At 38.3% G+C, this 24,649-nt stretch overlaps 1 protein-coding gene across 1 annotated transcript in view; it reads right to left on the bottom strand.

The window, feature by feature from the left end:
* Positions 1-24,649, bottom strand: part of AQR (aquarius intron-binding spliceosomal factor) — a 45,023-nt gene that overhangs the window by 1,982 nt on the left and 18,392 nt on the right. The window contains exons 17-34 of the mRNA XM_026051768.1: positions 24,007-24,185; positions 21,274-21,441; positions 20,725-20,894; positions 19,135-19,376; positions 18,463-18,609; positions 17,192-17,261; positions 15,728-15,838; positions 14,034-14,143; positions 11,888-12,023; positions 10,830-11,039; positions 10,008-10,145; positions 9,229-9,300; positions 7,506-7,693; positions 6,077-6,248; positions 5,259-5,429; positions 4,554-4,639; positions 3,695-3,869; positions 2,795-2,908 (exon numbers count right to left, since the gene is read on the bottom strand). Coding sequence (XP_025907553.1) covers positions 2,795-2,908; positions 3,695-3,869; positions 4,554-4,639; positions 5,259-5,429; positions 6,077-6,248; positions 7,506-7,693; positions 9,229-9,300; positions 10,008-10,145; positions 10,830-11,039; positions 11,888-12,023; positions 14,034-14,143; positions 15,728-15,838; positions 17,192-17,261; positions 18,463-18,609; positions 19,135-19,376; positions 20,725-20,894; positions 21,274-21,441; positions 24,007-24,185 — 2,659 coding nt within the window. The remainder of the gene's footprint in view (positions 1-2,794; positions 2,909-3,694; positions 3,870-4,553; positions 4,640-5,258; positions 5,430-6,076; positions 6,249-7,505; positions 7,694-9,228; positions 9,301-10,007; positions 10,146-10,829; positions 11,040-11,887; positions 12,024-14,033; positions 14,144-15,727; positions 15,839-17,191; positions 17,262-18,462; positions 18,610-19,134; positions 19,377-20,724; positions 20,895-21,273; positions 21,442-24,006; positions 24,186-24,649) is intronic.

The following is a 24,649-nucleotide window of genomic DNA, read 5'->3' as shown; positions in this document are numbered from 1 at the left end:
CTTTAAAACCCGCTTGGATGCAGCCCTGTGCCACGTGCTCTAGGTGACCCTGTGTGAGCAGGGGGGTTGGACTCGATGACCTCTGAGGTCCCTTCCAACCTTGGGCATTCTATGATTCTATCATTAGCAGATTTTTTCTGCTAGTCTTTACTGCCTCATTTTAATATCTTTACTTGAAAGGTTTAACAAACACTTTGCCACCAGTACCTGATGTAAGCAAGTTCCACCCACAATGTTAAGCACAGAACAGATGTTCCAGGACCAGTAAGGCCATGTGCTTAGGTATTTGTCACAAATATCTACTTTACTCACAACCAAACGAGTAGCTTGCAAGTACAAAGCACTGCAAGCAGCAACGCTGGCCATACTAGCCATACTACAGACTAGACAGAAGACCTAAGGGACACCCTGAGCTCAAGAGGACGATAAATCTGAAACAACTCCAGGCTGCACAGAAATGCTCCTGCTTCTTGCAGCCCGATGTGATTTAATGCCATGAAGAATATTTCCAAGGAACATTGTGAAGAGTTTAATGACATGGTAGCTTGACGAAGCTCCAGCAGATCATGTTTAATCATGTTTTGCTTACAGGCAACTTGGTTTCACATGACAAATTAAGTATTTAATTACACAGAATCTTATCTTCAATTAGATGACATTAATATTACAAATTTCTGACAAGCATGCATCCATGCAGCAATTATAACTACTGGCAGGATTAGGAAAAGCATTTTAACGGACTTTGAAATTACCATTTCAGTCCCTATAATCTGTTCTTGAATAAGCCGAGTATTGCAAAACCAGAGATGCTTCAATTATAAAAATATATTCCTGATGTTTGAGACAAACTGACCTATTCTACTATGTATTTATATTTGTATTGTGCTTTGTGACTACTACAGTTAGGAGCAGAGTAAATGAAGAATACCGTGCTGTACTAAACAGGATAAAGGAAAACTCTTTTTCAGTGCCTACCCATTGCTTTTAATTTGCTTTTTGTCTCCTCATGCAAGGAGGATGTGACTCATTGCCACAGTRGGGAACCAGTAGCTGTACAACTAATTTTAGCTAGCAATGGATAAGGATATAATGTTAAAAGGAGTAATTAGGTGTTAGCAAAAGTATCAGGGCCAGATTCAGCTAAAGCCTCAAGCAAACACATCTTCTGTTGCAGTTTTGATGCTACCATTCAAAGAACTGCTGCCTAGTTACAGAGGACTAAATTTCACTGTCAAAAACTGCACTGCCTAACAATTTCCTTAGGAATTTGAAAATTCTGCTTTTCAGGGCATGCAGACACTTCTCCGTTTTGACAGGCCTATTTATCTACATCTGAATGTGCCCAACCGCACATGTACCAAGTCCTTATGGAGCCCTCATCACATACTGCCCATGTGGTAGAGAGATCTACTAGCTAATTGGACAAACCAACTCCACAAACAGCCTCACAGGACTGAGTTTCTAACACAACCTAGTGTTACTTTAGACCAGTTACTCAAAAAAAAAAAAAAAAATTTACTCCCTTCCTGTACAGCAATAAGTTAATTTCTGTATTTCTCACATAGACAGAARATATCCAGTATATCTGGCAAAGGCTTGATCAGAGTAGTGAAATGCTTCAAATTTCACTGGAGCTATGTCTCCCCCAGGGGGAGAAAAAAAAAATCTAAGATTTATTGAAATAAGAAGCAAAGAGGGAAAGACTTTTTGCCTCTGAAAGCCTAACATTCAGTTCRGGGAGCAGCACTGGATTTTGATCTCTGCTGCTTAATGCTGCTCCCGTACTGGACGAAACGGCCCGCAGCAGAAGGAAGGAGATGGAAAATTAAGGGTCTCCCGGGCAAGTGCTCTGGACCAAGCCACCAAGGATAAACCCATGCTCTTTCCACAGCCACTTGATGATGAGCAAAACATCCATCATCTTTTATATCCACCTGGAAGTTCTCTAGAGGAGCTAAAGCCACCAGGAGTGTCACAGAGTGGCAGAACAGGCTGCAGACCCGGAGCCAACAGGCGCTACAGGCTGTGGTCACAAAGGGAGAGGTGCTGCAGCAGAGGAGCAGGTTTGAGGCCTCTCTCTCTCTCCTTGTGTTTAGTATCACATAGCTCCAGGCACCTGCTGACTGTGGCAGGCTGATTAAAGGCAGCCTGCCATTCAGCATGCTGCTTAAACCTTTCAAAATCTCTGCTCAAACACTGGATAACGAATCCAAGTGTTTYTGATTCTGCTCTGGGGATTTCTTGCCAGGAAAGCTGGGCACAGCACATGAAAAGGCAGGTACACGCGCTTGTGCACCGTGCTATTCCACATGCTGCTAACTAGGGCTCGACCAGAAGGGAAGGACTGCAGCTGCGAGCAACACCGAGCTAAAACGTGGCTAAAATGGCTTCTGGATACTCTGGATCTACTCTGCTGTGCACGACTACTGCACCACATCGTGACACACACAGACGTTTGCAGCTGCACTTGCCTCAAACACAGCAGAGTGCCTGACCTTAACCAAGGGTTGCACAGACTAATTCTTTAGCGTTCACATGGATTTTCTGGGCTCAGGTAGAATCATGTCCAGCACTCAGCACTAATGCCTATTATTCTGAGGTCCTTAATTGGGGTCTAAATTACTACAAGATGCTGCTCCTGCTACTACAAGGTTTTAGAGAGCTCAATATCCTCAAATCCTGTCCATGAAGCCTTCTGGAATTTGAAAGGGAAATAAGAACAGTCTCAGACCATAACAGCTCCCCTAGTTACTTACTAAAACGCAATTCATTTGAGAAATTAGAAGGTCCTTACCTGCCGATAGTGCTGTGTAGTCTGTATCACGTGCATGTACATGTTGTACACAAAATTCGCCATTTGAGGCATGTTCTTAATAATTTGTATCGGGTGAGAAGGTCTTTCTCCATTCTAGGAAAGGGAAGAAAAAAAGCAGACATTCAGCAAAACCAATTTTTAAAAAAAATTAAAAAAAATATATAAATAAAACAGCTAATTTTTTTTTTTGTGAAACAGAAAACGTAGGTCTTGCATTTTTGGCAACTGCAGTCTGATTATTAGACTGCAGTATCAGTCAAGGTAAGGAACATTCTCAGGAAGAGGAAAGGCAAGTTTTTGATACTTGTTCCACAGAGTGCATTTTGGATTTAGGACTCTTAACTAAAGGCATAAATAGTTTAGAATCAAAATAGGACTTGGCCTCCTTTTCAGCAGGGCGCTTGGTTGTGGCAGACATCTGTCCTCCTGGACCACAGGCTCTGCCTCCTTTTGTTTGCAGAGGGGACCCGTTTCAACAGGAAGGCTCCATCCCAACCTTGTCAAGAGCTTGGTGGTTAGTGGGCTGGTCTAAATCTGCAGGGTGGGCTTTGAACTACTGAAGCACAAGGTTCTTGGAGACTCTTCTTCCACCAGATTATGGAAAGGATGGTCTCCTCTGCCTTCACATGGGACAACGTTTGAGTCAAATGTCTGGATATACACACCCAAACGACACCTTTGATAAAGAAGAGTTGATGCTTCGCGGTGAAAGTTCACTCCACGGACATGATTATCCAAGCAAGGGACGTGATTATCCAAGCACTGGTTTTTAACCAATGCAGGTAACCCAGCAGTCCCGCTTTCTGTAGCCCACTTTCAACAGGGGAGGCCACAAGCACACCCATTACAGCTAGCAAAATTCAGCACAGATGTTCCTACCTGTCTGGCTGTGGGAAAACACTCTGTGGGAATTATGTGGAGGTGAAGTGGTCGAGCTGTGAGTTGACTGAAAGCTGGAGTTAACTCAAAACAGTTCTGAAACAGCGATACCCTGGCGAAGATATAAAGCCCAAGCCTGGCTCTYGACATGGCAACAACCAATCTTCGGACATCCCTTCAGAAAAACCAACAACAGTCATATTCTTTATCTCTGATGATATCATTAAATTCAAATAACTGGAGAGAGAGAGAAGTCTTTACGGGAAATATACAGTAATCTGCTAAAATACTATTTTTCCTTTTTTTTTTTTTTTAATACACAGTGTTTTCAATAAATCCTAGACATACTATATGAAAGAGYTTTAACTCCACTGTTAATGATACTAAAAATATCCCTGAATAAGCTGAAGTGAGTTGAATAATAGAGATTTGACTACCGCTGAACAGACAAGGCTTCCCCCACAACAAAACTGAAGTGCAAACAGTTTAAACTATATAACAGACCCCAAATTATGCAAAAGTCACACACTGATATAAAGTAAATAAACTCAGTTACACGAAAATGTCTGGGAAAGTTTCAGTATGTCAAACAGCACTACATTCCTATCATTCTACAAGGGTGAAACCAAGTTCAGCCTACCTGCAGTAATACAAACTAATTATAGGTTTTAGATAAGAGCCAATACTAAAGGATAAAGTGGTTGCGAAGAGGCTGCGAGGCAGCTATATATGGAATTAGGTTCTAGCTTCATTCCACAAGCAACATGAAGCTTTGTTTTTACTATTTAGTTGACTACCTTTGTACAATAAACAAATATCCTTCTACTATATGCCTTTATYCAGGTCTCTTCATACATACCTAAGGTGGCCCACAGCTTTGGTGCGCACCAGCGAAAGGAGGATATAGTCATTCTGTTGCCCTTGAAATCTGTCTACAGTTGTCACCTAAAGAATCAAAAACAAACCAACCACCGCCCAAAGTTAATTCTTCTATTTCATTTAAAAAGCAACATCAACCATTTAGCAACAACTTCAGATTCACATTACAGTAAGTGGGAAGAGAGAAGAGAATGACTTCCAGTTCAGTTCAATTATCTTCTAACCKGTGCCTGAAAAGTCATCAAGCTATTCTCTTTGCAAGTATTGGGAGGAGCTGTTTTCCAATACAGCAAGACATGTACTCTCATTTGTTTTGTGAATTTGTTCAATTCACATAGCTATTAGCACTATTATAGTGCTAATACCAAAAGACTTTACAAAGTCATCCATTTTATAGTATATTARCCAGCAGAATTAGCACTTTTGTTTTCCAACATTTGTAGCCCATCAAATTTTTTTGTCGTATTTACTCTGCATGACAGACTACAGACAGAAGTGACTGCACTACCCTATGACCACAGAAACCGTACGAATAAAAACCTGCTGCTAACCTGCAAATACTCGCACARGAAACTGTGTCTCTATTCAACTCAACTGTTTAAAACATGAAAATTATGAAAAATAAACATGCACGCACACACACACACACACTCCACCTTAAAAACTCAGGTATTTTCAAAGTCACCTTGTTTGGCCTTCCAATCAGTGGGTTATTTCCACAGCGCTGATTAATGACATCTCGGATCAGATGCTTTTGTCCATTGTAGGTTGTCAGAATACTTATCTTGTCTGCAGGATAACCAAGCAGGCACATATACATGAAGAGCGCCACAACGTATTCTGCCTCACCAAGATTCTTGGGTTTAAAAGGGGAAAAAAAAAGTTATTTGTCTTGGAAGACCGCAATGAAAAGCACCTGAGACATTACAGTGTGTTTAGAAGACACAGTACTAAACAAAACGTAAGATCTGAACCCCAGATTTGTGTTAAACTCATGGACTTGCACGACACTACAGTTTTTCAACATTTCTGATACAAACTAGTAAATCAAGCAACAAGTGTTTTTTACCACCTTTTTTAAATAGAATTTTGGGAAAAAAAGATTGAAAATACGAGCATCTCATCACAAATGTAGAAGATTTTCCTACATTTAAGCTGCATAGGAGATGACTGTAGATRGCTGAATTTGAAAAATTACTTGAGAAATTCCAAGGCTAAGGTTTTTTGACAGYTTACTCAGTTTGGCAGTTTAAACCCACATTTTTTGGGGTACTGTTTCATTCTTCTATGAAGAGGCTTTTCTACATTATCACACACATAATGAGACTATGCCACTTCTACCTCATTTTCAACATTCAAAACTGATTACGAGATGAATAACCACATTTATTCATAACTAACTTTATCTGAAAACCTGAAAGAAACGACAGTATTTTGTTATTAATTCTGCACAAAGACGGACTAGCGCAGACCCCCATTCAATAAAGCRTTCCTTTGCTTTACCTGATAGAAATAAGGATTGGGTTCGGACTCTCCCACGCCATTGAAGTCTTCCACGTTTACGAGCTGGAAGTCATAGAGGAGGCCGGCGTTGGCTGTTCTGAACTCGGGCAGAAGCTGCACGTGAGGCAGATTGCCCAGATTCTTGTAACGCCAATTGTAGAGGTTACACAAACTGTCCAAACACACAAATACAAACCCAAACCGTGAAAAGGGGGTTAAGTCATTCAAAGTAGCTCAAATACAAATACACCCTCCCATGTGAGAATTTCCACAAGTTTTCTTCATTTATATATGTGAAAGCTACCCAGTAATCATTTTCCAAGTTCTGTTTTCTCCTGTTCTCTCACACAGAAGCTCCAGATTTCACTTTTCTCTGGAGAGCACAGAAATCTGTCTAATTCTTCACGTCCTCTGATACCATYACACATAGCTGCAGTCTGAACTGAATTCTCCCTTCTCTCCCATCATGGAGACATGAAGAATACTCTCCTTTAAAGAACTACTGATAGAAATTTAAAAACAAACAAAAAAAMCCCAAAACAACAACAAAAATTGTTTTTTTTTTGTTGCACATTTTTGTGCACATAAGTCTGCACATTCCATTGTGCAGACACAATAAAACAAGAGACATTGTAACAGCAAATTCAGAATAGCAAAATTCAGAACAAAATAGCATAATAGCAAAATTCAAAAAGAATTGTGTCTGAATAAGTCTAAGGTTTTTATKCTTTGAAACAGATCTTTGAAAACAGATTGCCTAAGTATTGTTTTGCTCTGCAGATTGTTTCCTTAGTACAATGCAGATTGTTGCATATAGAATTGCTTTAGGACCTTAGGTCCAAACTCAGTTCTTCCAGTAACCTATTTCACTGACTTGAGCGAGTATGTCCTGTATTTTGGTTTGAAAATCCAAAGGAATTTCAGATTACTTTTCCAAAAAACTCACCTCTTTCCACTGCGAAAGGGAGACCAAATTGCAAATTCAAAAGAATGAAGCTATCATGCCACTGTGGGAGCAATCTCAATGTCTAATCATGCACAGTTGAAGCTCTGCTGAAATGTTTTAAGAGAAGTGTCTTTCTCCTTTACCARAAGTTCTCTTATGAGTGGCATTCATAGCTATATCTTGGTGTGCATTTTATTAACTTCAAGGGAAATACCAAGTTTTGGTTTAGCTTTGAATATATCAAATATATTGATTTAGAAAAAAAAAACCTTCTGATAAAAACCTCAGCTGTGAACAAACAAAAAATACCTCCTAAAACAAGCAAACAACCTCCCCCCCCCCAAAACTTAGAATGACAATTAAAAATGCRTTAAATGTCATCTTCCCTGAAGTACTCAAAATACTGCCATGTGAAAAAAAAAAAACAAATAAAAAAGATCTGGTAATTCTTACAAGATAGAGACACTATTTTCTCCATCTTACCTTGCTCTTGCTCTTCCTTGTGCATCCAGATCAACAGTTGGCACTCCCACACGAACAAACCGTGTAAAAAGGGACTGCTCCATGTTGGAATATTTCTGAAATGCCATGTTCTTTATGACTGGTGGCAACTGGTGATGGTCACCAATCATAATCCATCGCTTCAGGCGGCTAAATCCATCCTGTGGGTTCTAGAATTAAAAAAATTACTTAATTGTAATCAAGGCACTCAATTACAGCAAATTAATAGCCAAATTGGCTTACTCTAAGTTCTAAATTTCAAAATTCGTTCTTAAGTTACAATGATTTGCAATCATTTTAAATGTTACTGCTGCCTTTTTTCTTTTGTTTCTAGCAAGAGAGATTAATGAAGAGTGTTTTCAGAGAAAGATGCTCAGACCTTAACCATAGCAGTGCTGGGGGATAAATTAAGCATCCCTTAGGTCAGAAGAATAAGCAATATTTCTCTCTGCATGAACACAGTTATTTCTATGTGGCTTCTTGAAGACTGTGCTATGGATCAGTCTTATCAGTTTCCTTACTTTCTTCCCTGCCTTACCAGAGCCTTTCCAGCTGCAATACCTTCATCTGACATTCCCTTTTTACTCTGTCTTTAGTTAGTCAGCTGTGCCTGGTTGCACCAACACATGCTGCAGGGGTTGATTCAGGATAGGCATTTCCGAATTAGCTTGCCAAAAGGCGCGTTATCGTTGGCCAAAAGCAGATGGAGGAGAACGGGCAACCATTTCTTCTTTTTCTACAACCTGGAAGAGCAATCAGTAGGTTTCCTCTCTATCTGCCTCCTGTTTCTGTGAGTTTTAAGTACTTTGTATATCTCTAGATCAGTTCATTTTGATTTAAACTGACCAACACCACAGGAAAATARGATAATACAACCCTTACACTCTTGGAATATAATATAAAAACAATTTTGGAATTATGCTTTGCTCTATGCTGTATTCGGAAGTCTGCTCAGTTGCCTGTTTAGCATGAAGAAGAGGAGGCTGAGGGGGAACCTGATCAGTGTCTATAAATACCTCAAGGGAGGCAGTGAGGAGGAWGGGGCCGGTCTCTCTTCAGTGGTGGCCACTGACAGAACTAGAGGAAACGGCCACAAACTGAAGCACCAAAAGTTGCACAAGAACTCAAGGAAAAATTTGTTAACAGTGAGGGTGACAAAGCACTGGAACAGGTTGCCCAGAGAGGTTGTGGAGTCTCCTCTGGAGATCTTCCAAACCTGCTTGGACACCGTCATGTGCCACGTGCTCTAGATGACCCTGCGTGTGCAGGAGMGTTGGACTAGATGACCTCTAAAGGTTCCTTCCAACCTTAACAATTCTACGAACAGCAAGCATAGCAATGTTTTAAATTAGCAAGAGTTTAATAATTCCTATTAAATGAAAAAGTAATTAAATCAGCATCAATTTTACAAATTCCAATTACCTTAAGCTTTTATTTTCAAAATGAGGACTTTGATAGTACCACTATTTAGTCAATTMATGGTAACAGATTTATAACATACTAGCTGATTCCACAGTATCATAAACACATGATAAACAACTAACGAAAAACACTGTGAGAGTTCTTACTGTCCACTCACATAAATGCAAAATATCAGTTTGATGTCACTTTCTGCAGAAGACAATCTCTTCATATGCTATTCTGTTGAAGAACACRTACTTCTAATTATCACTTTTTACACAATATTAAATAATTCAATTCTAACCTGCAGCAGAAGGGGTATAAAGGTTTCTATCTCCAAAATCTGAGCAGACTCTTCCATTAAGATGTTGTCATACTGAGAAAGAGAAAAAAGAAATGTCAACCAAGTTGTACAAGCTAGGGCTGCAAAACAGCCTGTTCAATGGAAGCACCAATTCAGGMAAATCATGTATTTTCCATGGATGGAACCATTAACAGCAGGATTCCACTTTACAGACAGTGCACTACAGGCTTCTCATGCACCATAATCTTTTCACAAGAGAAAATTTTCATGCAGTCTAAAAAAGTTGGCAGAACTGCACTAGAGCATTTGTGGGATCCCAAAGCAGTGCATTTCAAGGGGGAAAGAGTACTGAAAAGAAGCTGGTGAACTGAAAGGCTTTGTGTCTGTCAGACCCACCTAAGTCTGCAGTAAAAAACTACAGAGAATACTGCAATGTGAAAAAAAAATGGAACTCAAAGCATTTTTTTTAGGTAAACAATGTTATGAATGTTATTTCTCCCAATTCTATCCTGCCTTTATTTTATTACTCAATCATATCACTGCAGTTCATCATTTAAAACAGCAAAGCTCATTTTTAAATGGGTAGATTTCAACATATGCAGTATCTTCAAAGTGACCTCTATTTTACACAGGCAAGTAGAAATTAAGCTATTCAATAAAATTCCAATTAGAAATATTTCAATCAAAAGAAAAACTCAAAATAACCTACATTTAAGGCAGATAAAAAGTTTGTATAAGAAGAAAAAAAAGTCGACTTGTGTCACTAGCATCATTATTACCTTGAAACCTAGTTCAACCAAGTCATGTCTTTTCAGAGCAGCATGAGTACAAGTCATGGCAATAATTTTTGCTTCTTTCACCAAGAGGTATTTGGATCTATCCAGGCCACTGCGGAGAAGTTCAAAAGCTCTGAATTCCTATGGGAGAAGAAAGAAAGCCTTGAATTTTAGTTACCAATTATAACAACTATTCACTCAGAAACCTCTAGTAGCCCTGAGGACTACCTCCCCCCACCCCGACCCAACGCTTTTATTTTACCACATCTTCTCTTTTTCCACTTGCTTACTGCATCATAACATAACCCCAAAAGCAATATATACAATTGATAGTTATGTGATGGATATACCAAGCTGATATATGATCAATACATTAATACAACCAAACGATACAGAGATCACCTTTACACTAAGTTTTAAGAGTCCCTTCAAACAATTCCAGAGACGATTTATGATAATCTGCTTATGTTGCTGCTAGATTATCTGATTAAAGGCAATTCCTGTAAACACAAAGATCAGAGGAGCAGTGATAGGTTATCTGGGTTCTTACATCTGACCAAGAGGAAGATGGAGCACACTGAATGGCTCCTTCCTGAGATCACCGTAGCATGACTAGAAACTATTGTTCCTAGTGTAAACCAGGACAAAAAAAAAAAAAAGAAAAAACAACACACCACTCAACAGGGAAGCTCTCACCTGAATGCCTTGCAAGGCAACAGGGATGGCTGTCTAACAGTGTATATTACTTAGAGGGTGCGCAGGGCAATGGGAATTCTGAGATGGGATTTTGTGTGTTCAGATACTTTAACAGCCACATGTTTTTACCTCTAGCTGAGCAAATATTTTCTTAAGATGTCGGAAACACCCTTCAGCAATTTCCATATCTTCTTCATAAGATTTGCCTTTGAAAATTGGCTGAGGAGCATTTGCAAAATACTGGTGAAAAGGAAAGAATCTGGAGACATCTGCAACATCAGGCTGCTTTCCACCTCTGACTTTCACTTTACTGATATATTCCTCCCAACGAGACATTACCTACGGTTAAAAAAAATAAAAGACAATCATTAAACAGACGTAGCACACACATTCTTTAACTCAAGAAATAGTTAGAATTGTTAAAAGCTGCTTTATTTAACTATTTTATGAATAGGTTTAAACCTAATAGAAATGCATTTTCATCACTAATTGGTAGAACACTTTTGAAGCAGATCTCCTCATTGTTTACACTTGTAACGTATTGTTTTAAATTGCAAACTAAACCAGCAGATGCACAGCACTCAATATTCTCCTAATATTCTCTAATAGCTAATGACCATCTCATACATAAAACCACACCTGAGTTGGTACAAAGTAACCTCTGTAAAAGCAAATACAGCATCTGCATCTGGTCCTCAGCACCACCCTAAGTCTACCCTTTTTGAGATACACTACTTGCTGCTATAGAAAAAGCAASTAAAAAAGCACCTGAAGGATACAAGGGATATAGAGAAATTTATAACTTGGTGTCCAAGCTCATGCTGGCATCACGACCATACAAAGCTTTCTAGCACGAATGTTTGTAGCTGCTCTAAAACCTGTCAAATATATAAAGCCGCCCACAGCTTCTCCCACTTGAAGGGAAAACTCCTCATTAGAAACTTTGCCAACAGCCACAAAAAGCAGCAACATCAGCCTTCCAACTCATGAGTCACCGAGGAAGGAATTAAAACAGCAATACATACAAGTAACATTATAATTATAGCTTTAGTTGGTATTGTATTTTGAACTACCAAAGAAAACTGATTTATTTTAGACTTAATTCTGARAATTCGCTCCAATTTTTACAGCATGTTTCATAACATATTGAGGTCATACAGTCTATGKGAAAGTGCTTCAGCCCTTACTTGGTATAAGAAAAAGTGTCCAGCTGTTTCACAAGTGTAAGAAACATCTCCCGGGACTCCAAGACTCTCCTGTAATCGCCCAACTTCTCGTAGCAGCTCAAGTCTTCGAGCAAGGACATAATTAACTCTTCCATATCTACAAATGGGATAAAATGTAACATGTCGTTATAGTTTTTCTATATATCACAACGCAAGATCCCACACACAAGCTACGCAGTGTAAAAAACAAACAAAAAACAAAACAARCAAACCAAAAAACCTGCTGGCTACTTCTATCCAGACYAGGCCTAATAATTTGAAAAGCTGCAAGAACCATTTACTCTAGAAAAAGTTTCTTTGATTGTGCCACTTCAAGACCTTCTTAATTATTAGAATATTCTCATAACATACTCAAAGCAGAAAAAAACTAACCTATTTCTAAAATATAGGTTGGAAACTACTGCATATTACACCTCATACCTGAATATGCAAATTCACAAGGATCTATGGACAATCCTAACTGGAACGTAGTACTCCAAGTTTCAGTGCCATAGGGCTACTTCTCTTCAGCCATTTGTAAAATGCCTTGCCATAGTGCTTAGCCTGCCTACTTACACAGGTCTGCAGCCACAGAGGAGACCCCTGAGGCAGGGGAGCACAGCTGCCCCCTGAAAACCCTTCATTCCCCTTCCGTCAGAGGCTGGTTTCCTCATCCGTGCACTCGCTTGCACAGAAAGCGGTGCCAAGAACAAAAAAAAAAAAAAAAAAAAAAAAAAAAAAAAAAAAAAAAAAAAAAAAAAAAAAAAAAAAATCAAAGAAAGTGGCTGAAAGCCAAGTGGTAAGGGAGGAGCAGAACACTTGCTTTACAAATACATATGTAAATAAAAGCTTGAGAAAAAAAATCAAATTCATATTAAAATTACTATTCATCAAATATGCTTTGTGGACAGAAAATAAAACAAAATGCGCCCTGGGAATCACATCGTGTTCCATTGTCTTCTTTTGAAAACTTAAGAGTAATTAAAGCTGGAAATATTAATTCAGTAAGGCATAACTGAATATGACATTGTTTTAAAACTGGAAAAAACAAGTTCCTTCTGCAGGAGATCCGACAGTGAAGACTTCTGGAATGTTGAATTATTTTCTCCCCTTCAACATCATCATAATTACAACTGACTGCAASTAGTTTATTTCCACACTTCTGAGCTTCTTCTTATTCCTCATAATTCACATCACATGCCCCRTCATATTTGTTCATCCAGGGCTAAAAAAAAATTCCTTTTACTGTTCTTAAATAACAGTACCCTCTTAATGAGCTCCTCTCCACCTTAGGTCCTTACGCYACCCTCTTCTGCTCGGCCAGCAAAAAGGAACAAAAGAGGTTTCCAATAGTAAGAACCCTTTAAGCAGTGTTGCTGCACTCCAGAGCAGCCTGACACACACACAAAAACCATGAATTTAGAAGCAACTTAAACAAGTTAAAATCAGGCAAATAAGAGATAAGCGTCTCTTCCTTCAAAAATGTTGGACCCACATCACATGTCCCTCTCTCTGGACTTGCCAGAGCCTACAACTTTGCAGTAGGGTCCTGTCGGTCTGGAATTACTTTGAAAAAGAATGACTATATTCCTTCTCTCAAAAACACGCAAACAAAATAAACACAAAAAATACAATGAGTAGCATTAGTGTTCACAGGATATATTAAGTCTACTAAATAACTACCTGCCATGATATTAGTTCATTAAGATTTGGGATTTTGACTCCTAAATTTCTAGAGCAATCATGTCACAGAACCAAAATTCGGAAAAAAAACAAACAAACCAACTTCCAGCATCTAAATTTAACTTTTACCACAGCTTTTAAAAAGGTCAAAAGTATTGCTACAATAATCCTGTACTGGACCAGTCTTTTATTTCCACTGCGTGGCCCTTATTCCTGCTCATGCTTACGAATGTGTGAAATCCTACTGGCATGAACCAGCCTAAGGAGTGACACACAACACACAAACGTTTACAGGAGCTTGTTCTCTGCGCTGACAAAGATTTGAAAGGTGTCCTTGTGAAAGCATTGTGTGTTATTTACCAGTGACATAAAATATGTCTAAAATTCTTAAATACAGATTGGTTCCAATTACGCAAAGGATTCAATAATAGGAATTCTGTCTCACCTGCTGAAATCCTTCTCTGTCTCCAATTCCTCTTCTCCGTGACCCAGACGCAGGAGGTGACGCTCATCAATGTCSAGAGCCATGATCTTCTCAAACAGCTGGTTCAGAGCCTAAAGATTGACAAGAACAGAGCAAAGAGTAGTTTTTAGAAGTTTGGAGGCTCTCGTAAGGAAAACTGAAGATTTATTGATGAGCCACCTAGAATAGGTGCCTATTTTGGTAACAACTGAAGACAGAGCAAACTTCAAGGTAACACTGAAACTAGACCTCCTAATCTTGAGAGAGGAAACGAGCCTACTGAAATAGCTGTCTTTGCATACCTTACATGAAAGTTAAAAATGRTTTCAACCATCTAATTAGAAAAAAATGATTTATACAATTATTAGTTAATAAAACTGTCAAGAAATACACTTTGCAAACACACATTTTGTTAGGTGATTTTGAACCCCTTCTGTTCATTGACTTTCAGTAAAAACTCGAAGAGTGTTTTCTGATGTTGACTGATGCCAGATCTCCATTCAAATTTCAAAAAACAAATCTGCCCATTTGAACTCTTCAAGGTGGGCCACAGGACAACACCATATTCCATTATATCTTGCTTGTGATTTAAAACACTTTAATTCTCTTAACAGCTTATTAGCAACAGCATCATTCAGGTATTTTTCAGAAAGTAAGCAGCAAGCATTGGATCATCAAGTTATGGAATTTTAAGGATAAACATGCATAAGTATTACTTGCAAGTGACAGTAATACAAGGAATGAACACTACTGAGAGTGCATCAACACTACAGAGAGTTTTATTTCCAAAGTACAGTTAAAATTTAATGTGCTAATMCAGCTTGTCCAGTAAAAACTGCTACCCATCTACCTCAAAAAATAGTTCCCTATGTTCTTGCCCAGCAGACATGGTTGGGCTTTCAACCCTTTCTTTCAGCTCTGTTACCTTTCACTCACCCTTGACCCACGGTCRCCTGCCGTGCATCAGCCCAGGCCTAATGGACTGGCTGCCCAAAGCGACGGCGTGAGCTCCGTTTGCCACGTTCTGGCAGACTCTGTGAGCTCCTGAGCTCACTCCAAAGGACAGTGTTTAAACGTTTTCCAGGTTTAATTAAGATAGCTGATGAAGGATAAACTTCTTAGGAGGACTGGGAAACAGATACAGCTGCTTTACTAAAAAAAGATGACTTTACAGCCAAATCCTCCTAAAGTAGATGCAGCTATAGAACAGGAATCCTTAAGATATTTTTCTATTTTAAAAGCCAATGAGTTAGCAGCATTTGGTCTTCCTTTCTTCTGAAGGGGAGGTATAAATAAATAAAYACCCAGCTGAAAATGACATGCTACCATTTATGTCTTCAGTTGGAAGCATAAAAACAGAGCAGAGACCCAGACAGCTCATTAGCAAAAAATCCAGTCTGGCCTGCGTGCGGGCAGCGTGCAACTGCAAGCCAGTGCTGACACATATTCAAAATACTTTCTAATTTCCACCCCCAAGCGGCTAAATATAACCAAAAAGATCACATACATCTCAGAACTATGAACTTGAAATTCAAAAATGTATTCTCATATTATAAAGCTGGCACATAAACTGTACACAAATCCGCTCCAGTTTTCATTGTTAGAAACAACTGAAATAATCAAAAAAACTACTCTCAGCATCCGTTGTTCTTAAAGGAAAATTTTATATACTTTACCTGATTAGAGTGGGTAACTATAAGCGTTCGCTGTTCTGGGAAATTATGATAAAGATTGGATATTATCTGGACTGCTACATCAGTTTTTCCTGTACCAGGTGGACCCACTACCTAAAAATAAAACAAGGAAACCATCATTATCATATCTCCCCATAATTCGTGATCCTACTGCAGGGGAAAGCTATAGAGCCTTTCAGGSAAAACAGCAATCCAACATGACAGAAATTCAGCATTAGTGACAAAGATACTGTCTTTCACCTACAATTAGCAGGTAGCTTCTGTAAGCATGCAGTACACTGGGAAAGCCTTAGCCTGGCGATAAATCCCTGCCCTGCATAAGAGGAATACTGTCAGCCAGCACATGAAGGGCCCTTCACTTTAGAGGTAGATATAAAATGACTCCAGTCTCTTCATTTACTCAAACTTCTAGAGCTGTCCATAAAATATATATATAGTTGGTATTTTTTTAGGTTCAATTATACCAACAATATTAAGAATTTTTACTCTTGAAATATTTTAACCCATCTCAAAGTCATTTGTACAGTATTTAGCATAGAAAAGCAAATTTATTGCATCAGCATAAAATTACAAGTTGCTGGGAGATCATGCTTGCAGTAGACAACCTCAGCTAGATTCAAAACGGAGCAAGACTCTGCCTGCTTCTTTSTCGTAAATCTATTTGCTTCTGGTGACAAATATATACGTAGGTCTACATTGTATAAATGCTTTTCCAAACAGTTTCCTTTGTTYCTCCCACAGAAAAAGAAAAAAAACCCAGATTATCTATTGCAAAATAAGACACGCATCCTCAAAAAGAAAGACTGCCATTTTTTCGCCGTCTTGACCTACCTAGTAAACTACATACTGATCATTTACATAAAATGTCAAAATAGCTGACACAGGAAAATACTTTCCCCTGTAAAATTGTCTAAAAGGAGGCAGCTGGCAGTTAACAGTGCATTAACACTGGAAAGGCATTGTTACTACTTGACCAAAGATTCAGTGATATTAATTAACAGTACATAATCCAACTTAAAAAAAAAAAAACACGAAACAATTACATTACCTCAAGACCCACCTAGTATTTGGTGTGCCAATTACATACTACAAAATGATAAAACTTAAGTTTCCATAGACCTTAAAGCTACATTTGGGCAAATCAGTTGAACAATGAGAAAAGATAAAGCTCCTGAAGTTATTTTTCCCCTCTGCCTTTTATTTTGTGTGCCGCAAGTATTCAGGTAGAGGCAAAAAGACAAGGGGAAAGYGAAGGAGGAAAGGAGTTGGTGCTAACGAACACTAATTCAAAAGCTAAAAATTAGCATTAATGCCCAAGTAGTCCAAAGAGTAAGAGATTCATAGAGTAAGAGGTCTGCAGCAAATACAGAAAAGCCATTCACATGCTAAGCAACTAAGGAGTCACTAGCAGAACTTACAGCACAGATTCCCTAAAAATAGTCTTACCATAGTTAGCCCAGGTTGCATTCCTGCTCGTATAGCTTCAATCTGAGTATGGGTAAACTGAATAGTATTGCTGCAACAAAGCAAAACAAGGTCAAAAGGCTCACAGATTTTGCTAGCRGTTGGTAAAAGCCATTGTTTTAACAAGTTTGATTTAAATGAAAAAGTTATGTGTTTCTCCGGAATTACACACTTACAATCAAAAGATTGTAACATATGTTAGGCCATCATTACAGCTAATGTGACCCCTTTATCAACTCACCAATCCTKCAATTTCTACACAAGACAGCAGATCAGTGTCTACTTGACAACAAAATCATCCCACCTGAAAGGATGTCTTAAGTCGTTGGTATTTGCTGAGAGAATGCAGTAAATGATTACAGAATTTAGTTATGATTCTCCTTTTCTAYGTTAGAGCAATACACTGATCAGTATATTCTCTCAAAAAGAATATAAATTTATAAACTCTACAGTTTAAGAGAATATAATATATATTCTCATATATATAAATAGAGAATATAAAATATATATAATAATAACATAAAATTTATAGAGAGAATATACACTATAAGGACCAGGGTTTAATCCATCTAGATGATCCTTYCTTGACCCAGTCACTCCTGGAGATATCATAACTAGGAGTTCACGTTGGACTTACACTTTTAAGTGCAAGTCTTCAGCTTTAAAACACCTAGAAGCTATTTGTTGAACGCAGAATGGGATCCATAAGCACAGCCACAGGCAAAGAAACTATAGCATTCTGTTGCCATAAGTTATCTTATATCCCCAATTACCTTTAAAATAAATCGAGAAGAAAGCTAAGCTTTTAATGTCCTTATTTTCAATAGCATTTATATCATTATGTAGAATTTTTTATATAAGTCCATTATTATGAAAAAAGTATTTTACCTACTTAYAAAAATAAGCCTACTCACAGTTCTTTAATTGTCAGTTGTTTATAAAATATTTCAAAAATATCAATAGGTGAGAGATAATGAAGAAAAAAAGTTAATATTAAAAGTTCTGATAATACTGAAAACCAGTATTTCCCAACATATTTTCCAAATGGATTCATTTAAAATAAAGAGAATAATATGTTATTCTAAATACAAAACAAAATATTCTTACAGAAGAAATTGGGGGGGGAGGAGGGGGCGGGAGGCAGTGACATCAAAATAACCTTTAATTTACAGCCTTTACAGCCWATACACAACCCAGACAGAATAGCTACCTATCCGTTAGCACTTGTACCTACGTTCTCATGCAATTCTTACCGTTTGGGTTGATTATATGGATAAGGTCCCCTGTTTGGAATGACATGAGGTTCTACAATCAATCTTTTAGTTTCCTCAGGTTTATCTTCATTTCCATCCTCTTCCTTTCTTTTCTTTCCTTTACCTCCCTTTATTGGGAAAGTTATCCTAGAACAATTTAAGTAGACATTTCAGAATATTCACTACATCAGRTTATTTTTAGAAACTTATACATTCTTGACATCAATAAGATGGATGCAGGGCTTCAAACAAGCTTGAAAGATTATTTCCTCCAAAATGCAAATTAGTCATCACAAGAACTAACCTGGGCAAAAAKGCATGCGCACGCACACACACACCAGATTATTCTTTCAAAAAGAAATAAACTTCAACTGTTGCTAACTTTTAAGGGAAATCATGCGCACTTTTTTGTTCTTCAGTCCAGTCCCCTATTCTCCAACAGCGTACAAGTAATGGATTGCATACAGCAGAGCAGAGGATGGTCTTAAGTGCTTCCGTAGTGTATGCTTGTTTCTGCTATGTAACAATTTAAAACCTTCTACTAAATTAATGTACATATTTCCTTACAAGAAAGAACACTTCCAACAGTAAACTCTCCTCCATCTGACTATGTGCTACAGTGAGAGTACTGCGAGATTAACAGATAGGGAATACTGGAAATTTTCAGATCACCTGAATGGAGGTATCTGAAGAACTGGATTGTCAACGGTTACTTTAATATCATATCCAGGAAAGCTGGCTTTTAAGTGATCAATGGAGAGAAAAGTATCGTTAAAATCCAGAGATGCAATCTGATTGGGCATTTTTGAGTAGTGTGCACTGCTTGGGTCTCCATAACCAAGAATGATGTCATGTAGCCAGTCAGGWACCACACAGTCCGTGTTCATCAAATTCCTAATTGTTTCCAGAACAGCCTGTAAATTACAAGAGAAAACAAACAAAAAATCCCACTTCATTAGAAAGTCAGACTACTTCCTGACAAGATGTGACATCCTSAAGACTAACCAAATTTTTCTGGATGCCAGCATGTAGTAGCGTTTTACTGACAGGTGTTTGGTAGATCTGAATCAGTTGCTATATATTCTGCTGATATCATTGCACACACAATGTATATAACAAACCATTAGTGTCATGAGGGTCATGGAATCTAATTCCTGAACTGTTAGTAAAGACAGAAGGAACATCACAGTCATCAGTAATGCTTTCATTCTTGAACATTCAAAGGGAGAAAGAGGCAAAATTCAAAACCCGCATACAAAATAAAAATTGCCTCCAAGTTGTGCTCCAAGTTTGTAGCCTGACTTTACAGTGAATGAAATTCACATTTAATCAATAATCAGATAAATTTCTGCAAACAGGTCCTCTCCAAGCCTTCTACAAGACAGTATGTTTGAAGTGAAAATATTTTAAAAGTTCTGCAAGTGAAAATATTTTAAAAGTACTGCAAAATTATATTCGTATAAGGAATATGAATACCAGGACACTTGCACATAACAGAGCATGGAACCTTATCCCACTTGTCTGAATTTATGCAGCTGGTTCCAGAGGGTGTATTTCTGTGCCCTTTTCACACTTGCACTGTATCTTTCAGGACATTAAGTAATATGGTCATCAGTTCTGTGTAAATATACAACATCTACACAGGCAATGAGGGTCCTACATCAATGCAGATGACTAAACTCCCTTTTAGACCTTTCATGCCTCTCATTTCAGTAAGCTTGACTTTGAAGAAAAGCTGTCTGGTCTCAAAAGCATAAGGAATTTTATTAACAACCTGGACGATGGAACAGAGCACATCCTTAACAAGCTTGCAGAAGAAAAGACTGGGAGGAGTGGTTGATGCAGGAGATCCTGCCAGTCAGAAGGCCCTCAATAGGCTAAAGAAATGGGCAAACAAAAAAAAAATTCCATTAAGTTCAAAAAAGTGAAATGCAGAGTGCAGCACCGTAGGAGGAATAAGATCACGAAGCAACACAGGCTGGGGCTGTGTACGAACCTGTGCATAAAGAGCTGATGGGAGAGAGCAAAGAAGATTGTGCCAGACTCTCCCCTCYGCAGTGCCCAGGGTTCTGCTTCTCGGCTGCTCCAGGGCTTAGTTCTACTGGGCAATTTTCCTGCAGTTCAGGAGCTCTCGCTCTTAAGGCTGTTGAACTGGTCTGAAAAGCCTGTCTGACTGCCCACAGCTAAAAGCAACAAGTCTTAGCAGCGCCTACCAAATCCAGATGAACTTCAATTCTAAGAATTGATACCCAATAACTTTACCTTGAAATTGTTTTCTTTTGGTTTTCTTCTCATTATTATATTAAATGTCTCATATACATCTTCTGCTCCATTTTGAATTGTGTTGGTCATATCTTGTTGATATTGGTTTGGATCCAAAAATATTCTGTATGTTCTGCATTCTCCTCTAAGTTTTGGTTTGGGTTCAGGTCCTGCCCATAATGAAACAAACAGATTATAATCCGAAGCAGTGCTAAAAAGCAGATTATCATTCAAATAAGCAATCCACATTYATTTCTGACACAGAATGTAGGCATGATTATACTGAAGCTCATTTCTGCATGGCAGTACAATTCTCTTCTTCCACATTTTTAACTCATTTCAAATAGTGTTTTTAAATGTCATCTATTTTATCAAATAGATTTTGTTTTTAGAAATATTTTCATCAAATTCACCCTTTTTAGGACRACTTCTGAATTTGGCCTGCTTTTACAAGTAGATAATTAATGCAACAAACATCACTTAAAAAGTAGGCAAATAAGCAATTACGCTAATTAAGAAGAGCCTTCCAGAAAGCTCTGGTGCACCTACCTTCCTCAATAACACGCCCTTTCTCATCCAGCATGCCCTGGATTTCACAGCCCCGCACATACACGAGGCCAGTCTGCTCAACGAAAGGTCGCCGTCGGTCGAACTTGGTGCCATAAGGTTGTGTGGGACGGACCGTAATCAGAAAACAGACATCATGTTTACGCAGACCTGATTCCAGAGAGGAACATTTAGTAATCTGATTGAATACTATTTTCCATTTTCCATTCCTTAAATAAAATACATATAGCAGAATACTTAAAGCTTTTAAACTAAAAWGCATTTGTTCAGAGCACAAAGTCTTCTGTTTTTACATACACCTTTAACTTAGTGGACCCAGAATCACAAGATATTGTTGCTTTTTCCACTACTCTTAGACCCYAAACCTGTGAGGATTCCAGATATGGAAAGACGGTCACTCAGCCAAGTCATCTCTTTTCCAGACTCTGCTCCAGTTCATAAATCCCAGTATGACCTGGCCAAGTGTTTTTCTTCTTCTCTCAGCAGCAAAATATTGTTGTTAAGTCACATTAGCTACTGAGCCATCATGAACTCAGATTCTTTTCTTTCTGCAGAGTTAATGCCTAACAAGTTATTTCCCCATCATGGATTTATGCAATGGATTACTCCTGCCTAAGTTTAGTATGTTATATTCATCCCTATTGAATTACATCCTATTTTTAAATGTCCATTTTTCCAATTTGCTGACGTCATTCTGAACGCTAATCCTTTCCTGCAGCATACCTGCAGATTCCCACAGATCTGTGAAACCTTCCAAATTTACTGAACAAATGCTGTATTCCCTTACATGATTAACAGAAACTTTTAAGAGAAACAAGAAGAGATTCTTTCCGAACCTCACTAGAAGGATCCCTTTCATCAAAGGTAATTTGTTACTTATTGGTTATCATTATCCTTCTTAAAGCAGCTGCATCACAACTTTGTCAGACATTTCTTCCTCCAAGTCCCGATTCATCAATAGCTTTGAATACCATCTCATTTAAAGCATTATCATTTCAGAAACCACAGCTCAAGTAATTAAAAGTAAGTGCACTGCTGTAAGAGTGTATGCGTATGCGCGTGTGAATATATAAGGAATAAATTAATGCCATAATAAGGATACTGGCTTCTAGGATATTCCTATAAGCTCGCAACCAAGAGGACATGACCTATTAATGAATGCTAGAGTTTTACCATCATCAATTAAATATCAATACATGAAGGAAAAAAAGGCACATTAAAAAGACTGCTGAGAAAACACTGAAGAGTATAACTACATCAAAGGCAGCTATCTGATTTTAGGAACATATGGATATAAAATTTCATGGTGTTGACCCTATTAATTCACCAGGTAAGTCTTTCCATCCCATGCCAAGTCATTAAGTTATAAAATCTCAACCTGAAGAGCTTAAAAGCAATCAGAAACTCTGCTGAATCAGAAGCAGTGTAAGAAATTACCTGTTTAATCATAAGGTCTCTCAAATTTGATCTTAGAGAAGAAGGATGAATGATAAAGGAATATCACATGCTATAAACCCTCAATACAGTGTTGAAGTATATGAAAAGGCAACGTATTTTCCAAATAATTAAAAAAGTGAATAAAAAAATCAAGAAGGTGATTTGTAACAGAACATGTCCTTGTAAGGAGGCAAACACAGAAGTGGGAGGTTTTGGACAAAACTGAAACACCGATCCATGTGATGAACGAAAGAGGACCACATACTAAGAGACAGGAAAAGGCCAAGAACGAAGGTGTAGAGTGTATTCTAAAAGAGCTGCAGGGTTTTGTCCCAAGTTCAAGGTAACTCCTTTAAATGCTCTGCTAACCTGTGTAAAAAGCGAGATGTCAAACTACCGTCAGAGTCATGATGACTTCGCTACCATTAAAGCTCCTGGTTCACTGACCGAAGGCATACAGAAGTTTACAAGACCTGCTGATACCTCCGGGGTAACATCATCCAGCCAACATCCTCTAACCTGACATCAATATTCTGAACATCACTAATGAGAAACCATGTGAACAGAAATTTCCATTSCCAAATTTCTATCTGTTGATGCATTTATCCCATGTTCCATCTTTTTGCATGTGTGTTGTGTGACCTCTAATTACACTAGGCACCTCCAGCACATCTAATATGTTTATCTAGGAAAAGAGAAGGGAGTGACATTTACTGATAATCCAAGCACAAATATGTGTTTCCAAGTCACTTGCCAACGAAGTTAACTGAATACCGGCTCCCCAAACAAAAAAGTAACACCTGGGGATACTTCTAAGAARCACAGTGTTATTTTGTTGTCAGGAAATGCTGACTGTACTGTCAGATGTATTGAAGACTAAAAACACTATTTTGAACTAAATCGAAGTCTGTCTTTGCCATTTGTATATGAGACAGATTACATGTTTCCCCACTACCCTCCCAATGGGACATTACTACCATGCACATTCATTTTATAGGCTAGCTTTCCCATTACCTTTAACAGSTTAATTTCACAAACTGAAACAGTATCTGTGTGAAACAGTAAACTCCCTTAGTGAAGTGATTAGTACTTTAATCATCTTCAATGTTCCTATAGGAAATTCTCTTTTTTCCTAGATTTGGAATCTGAATAATTCAAACAGCACATTAAAACCTGCAAATCTTCAACTCAGATACAAAACCTTTCCTTAAAACAAAGTCAAGGAGGACRCTCTGAGGAAGCCCCACTTGCAGAACCCATTTCACAGCAGGCCAGTACCTTCCCATTCATCCTTGATGCTGTCGCGGACGTTCAGGTTAATGGTGACGTCCGCTCGCACCCGCATGGGCCACGTTTCCCCAATGTTGGGCTTCGCCACCTCCACCACTGTGAAGGAGACAATGGGCTGGGCCATTCGAGCCCATCCACCGAAGACCACGCCTCCATACTCTGATAGCCTAAAATAAAACACATAAATAAAACTTACATTGTGAATATTATACCACAGAAAGCTCTAAGGAGAAAAGTASAAGCTTTAATTTTACAGATTAGTGAACTAGCTTTGTATCATCCTTCAGTTTAGAGCTGAAGGGTAACATGAATATACTTACTTTTACCTTTCAAAAAAAATGAAGGCAACTCATGCTGGCATTATAAAAAAAATACCAAAGTCAGAGAGAGGTTGATAACAGGCAGGTTGATAACATACAGAAAGAGATGAAATCAAATGAATCCCCAAAATCTAAAGAGCTCATAATGTGACAGAGGGCAAATGAAGAACATACAGCAACACTTTTCATACAACAGAGAAAACGGTGATATAGGTTCCAGTATCCACACAAATCAGTCAAGGCTCAGAACTTTGAGTATAGTTCATCTTTGTTAATACAGCAAAGGCTGTTGGTTAGCATCCAACATAATG

This window comes from Nothoprocta perdicaria, unplaced genomic scaffold (assembly GCF_003342845.1).
Source record: "Nothoprocta perdicaria isolate Ctin4 unplaced genomic scaffold, notPer1 scaffold_8, whole genome shotgun sequence".
Classification (NCBI taxonomy): domain Eukaryota; kingdom Metazoa; phylum Chordata; class Aves; order Tinamiformes; family Tinamidae; genus Nothoprocta; species Nothoprocta perdicaria.
Note: the sequence above shows the minus strand (reverse complement) of the source record. Positions and strands in the feature narration are given on the sequence as shown.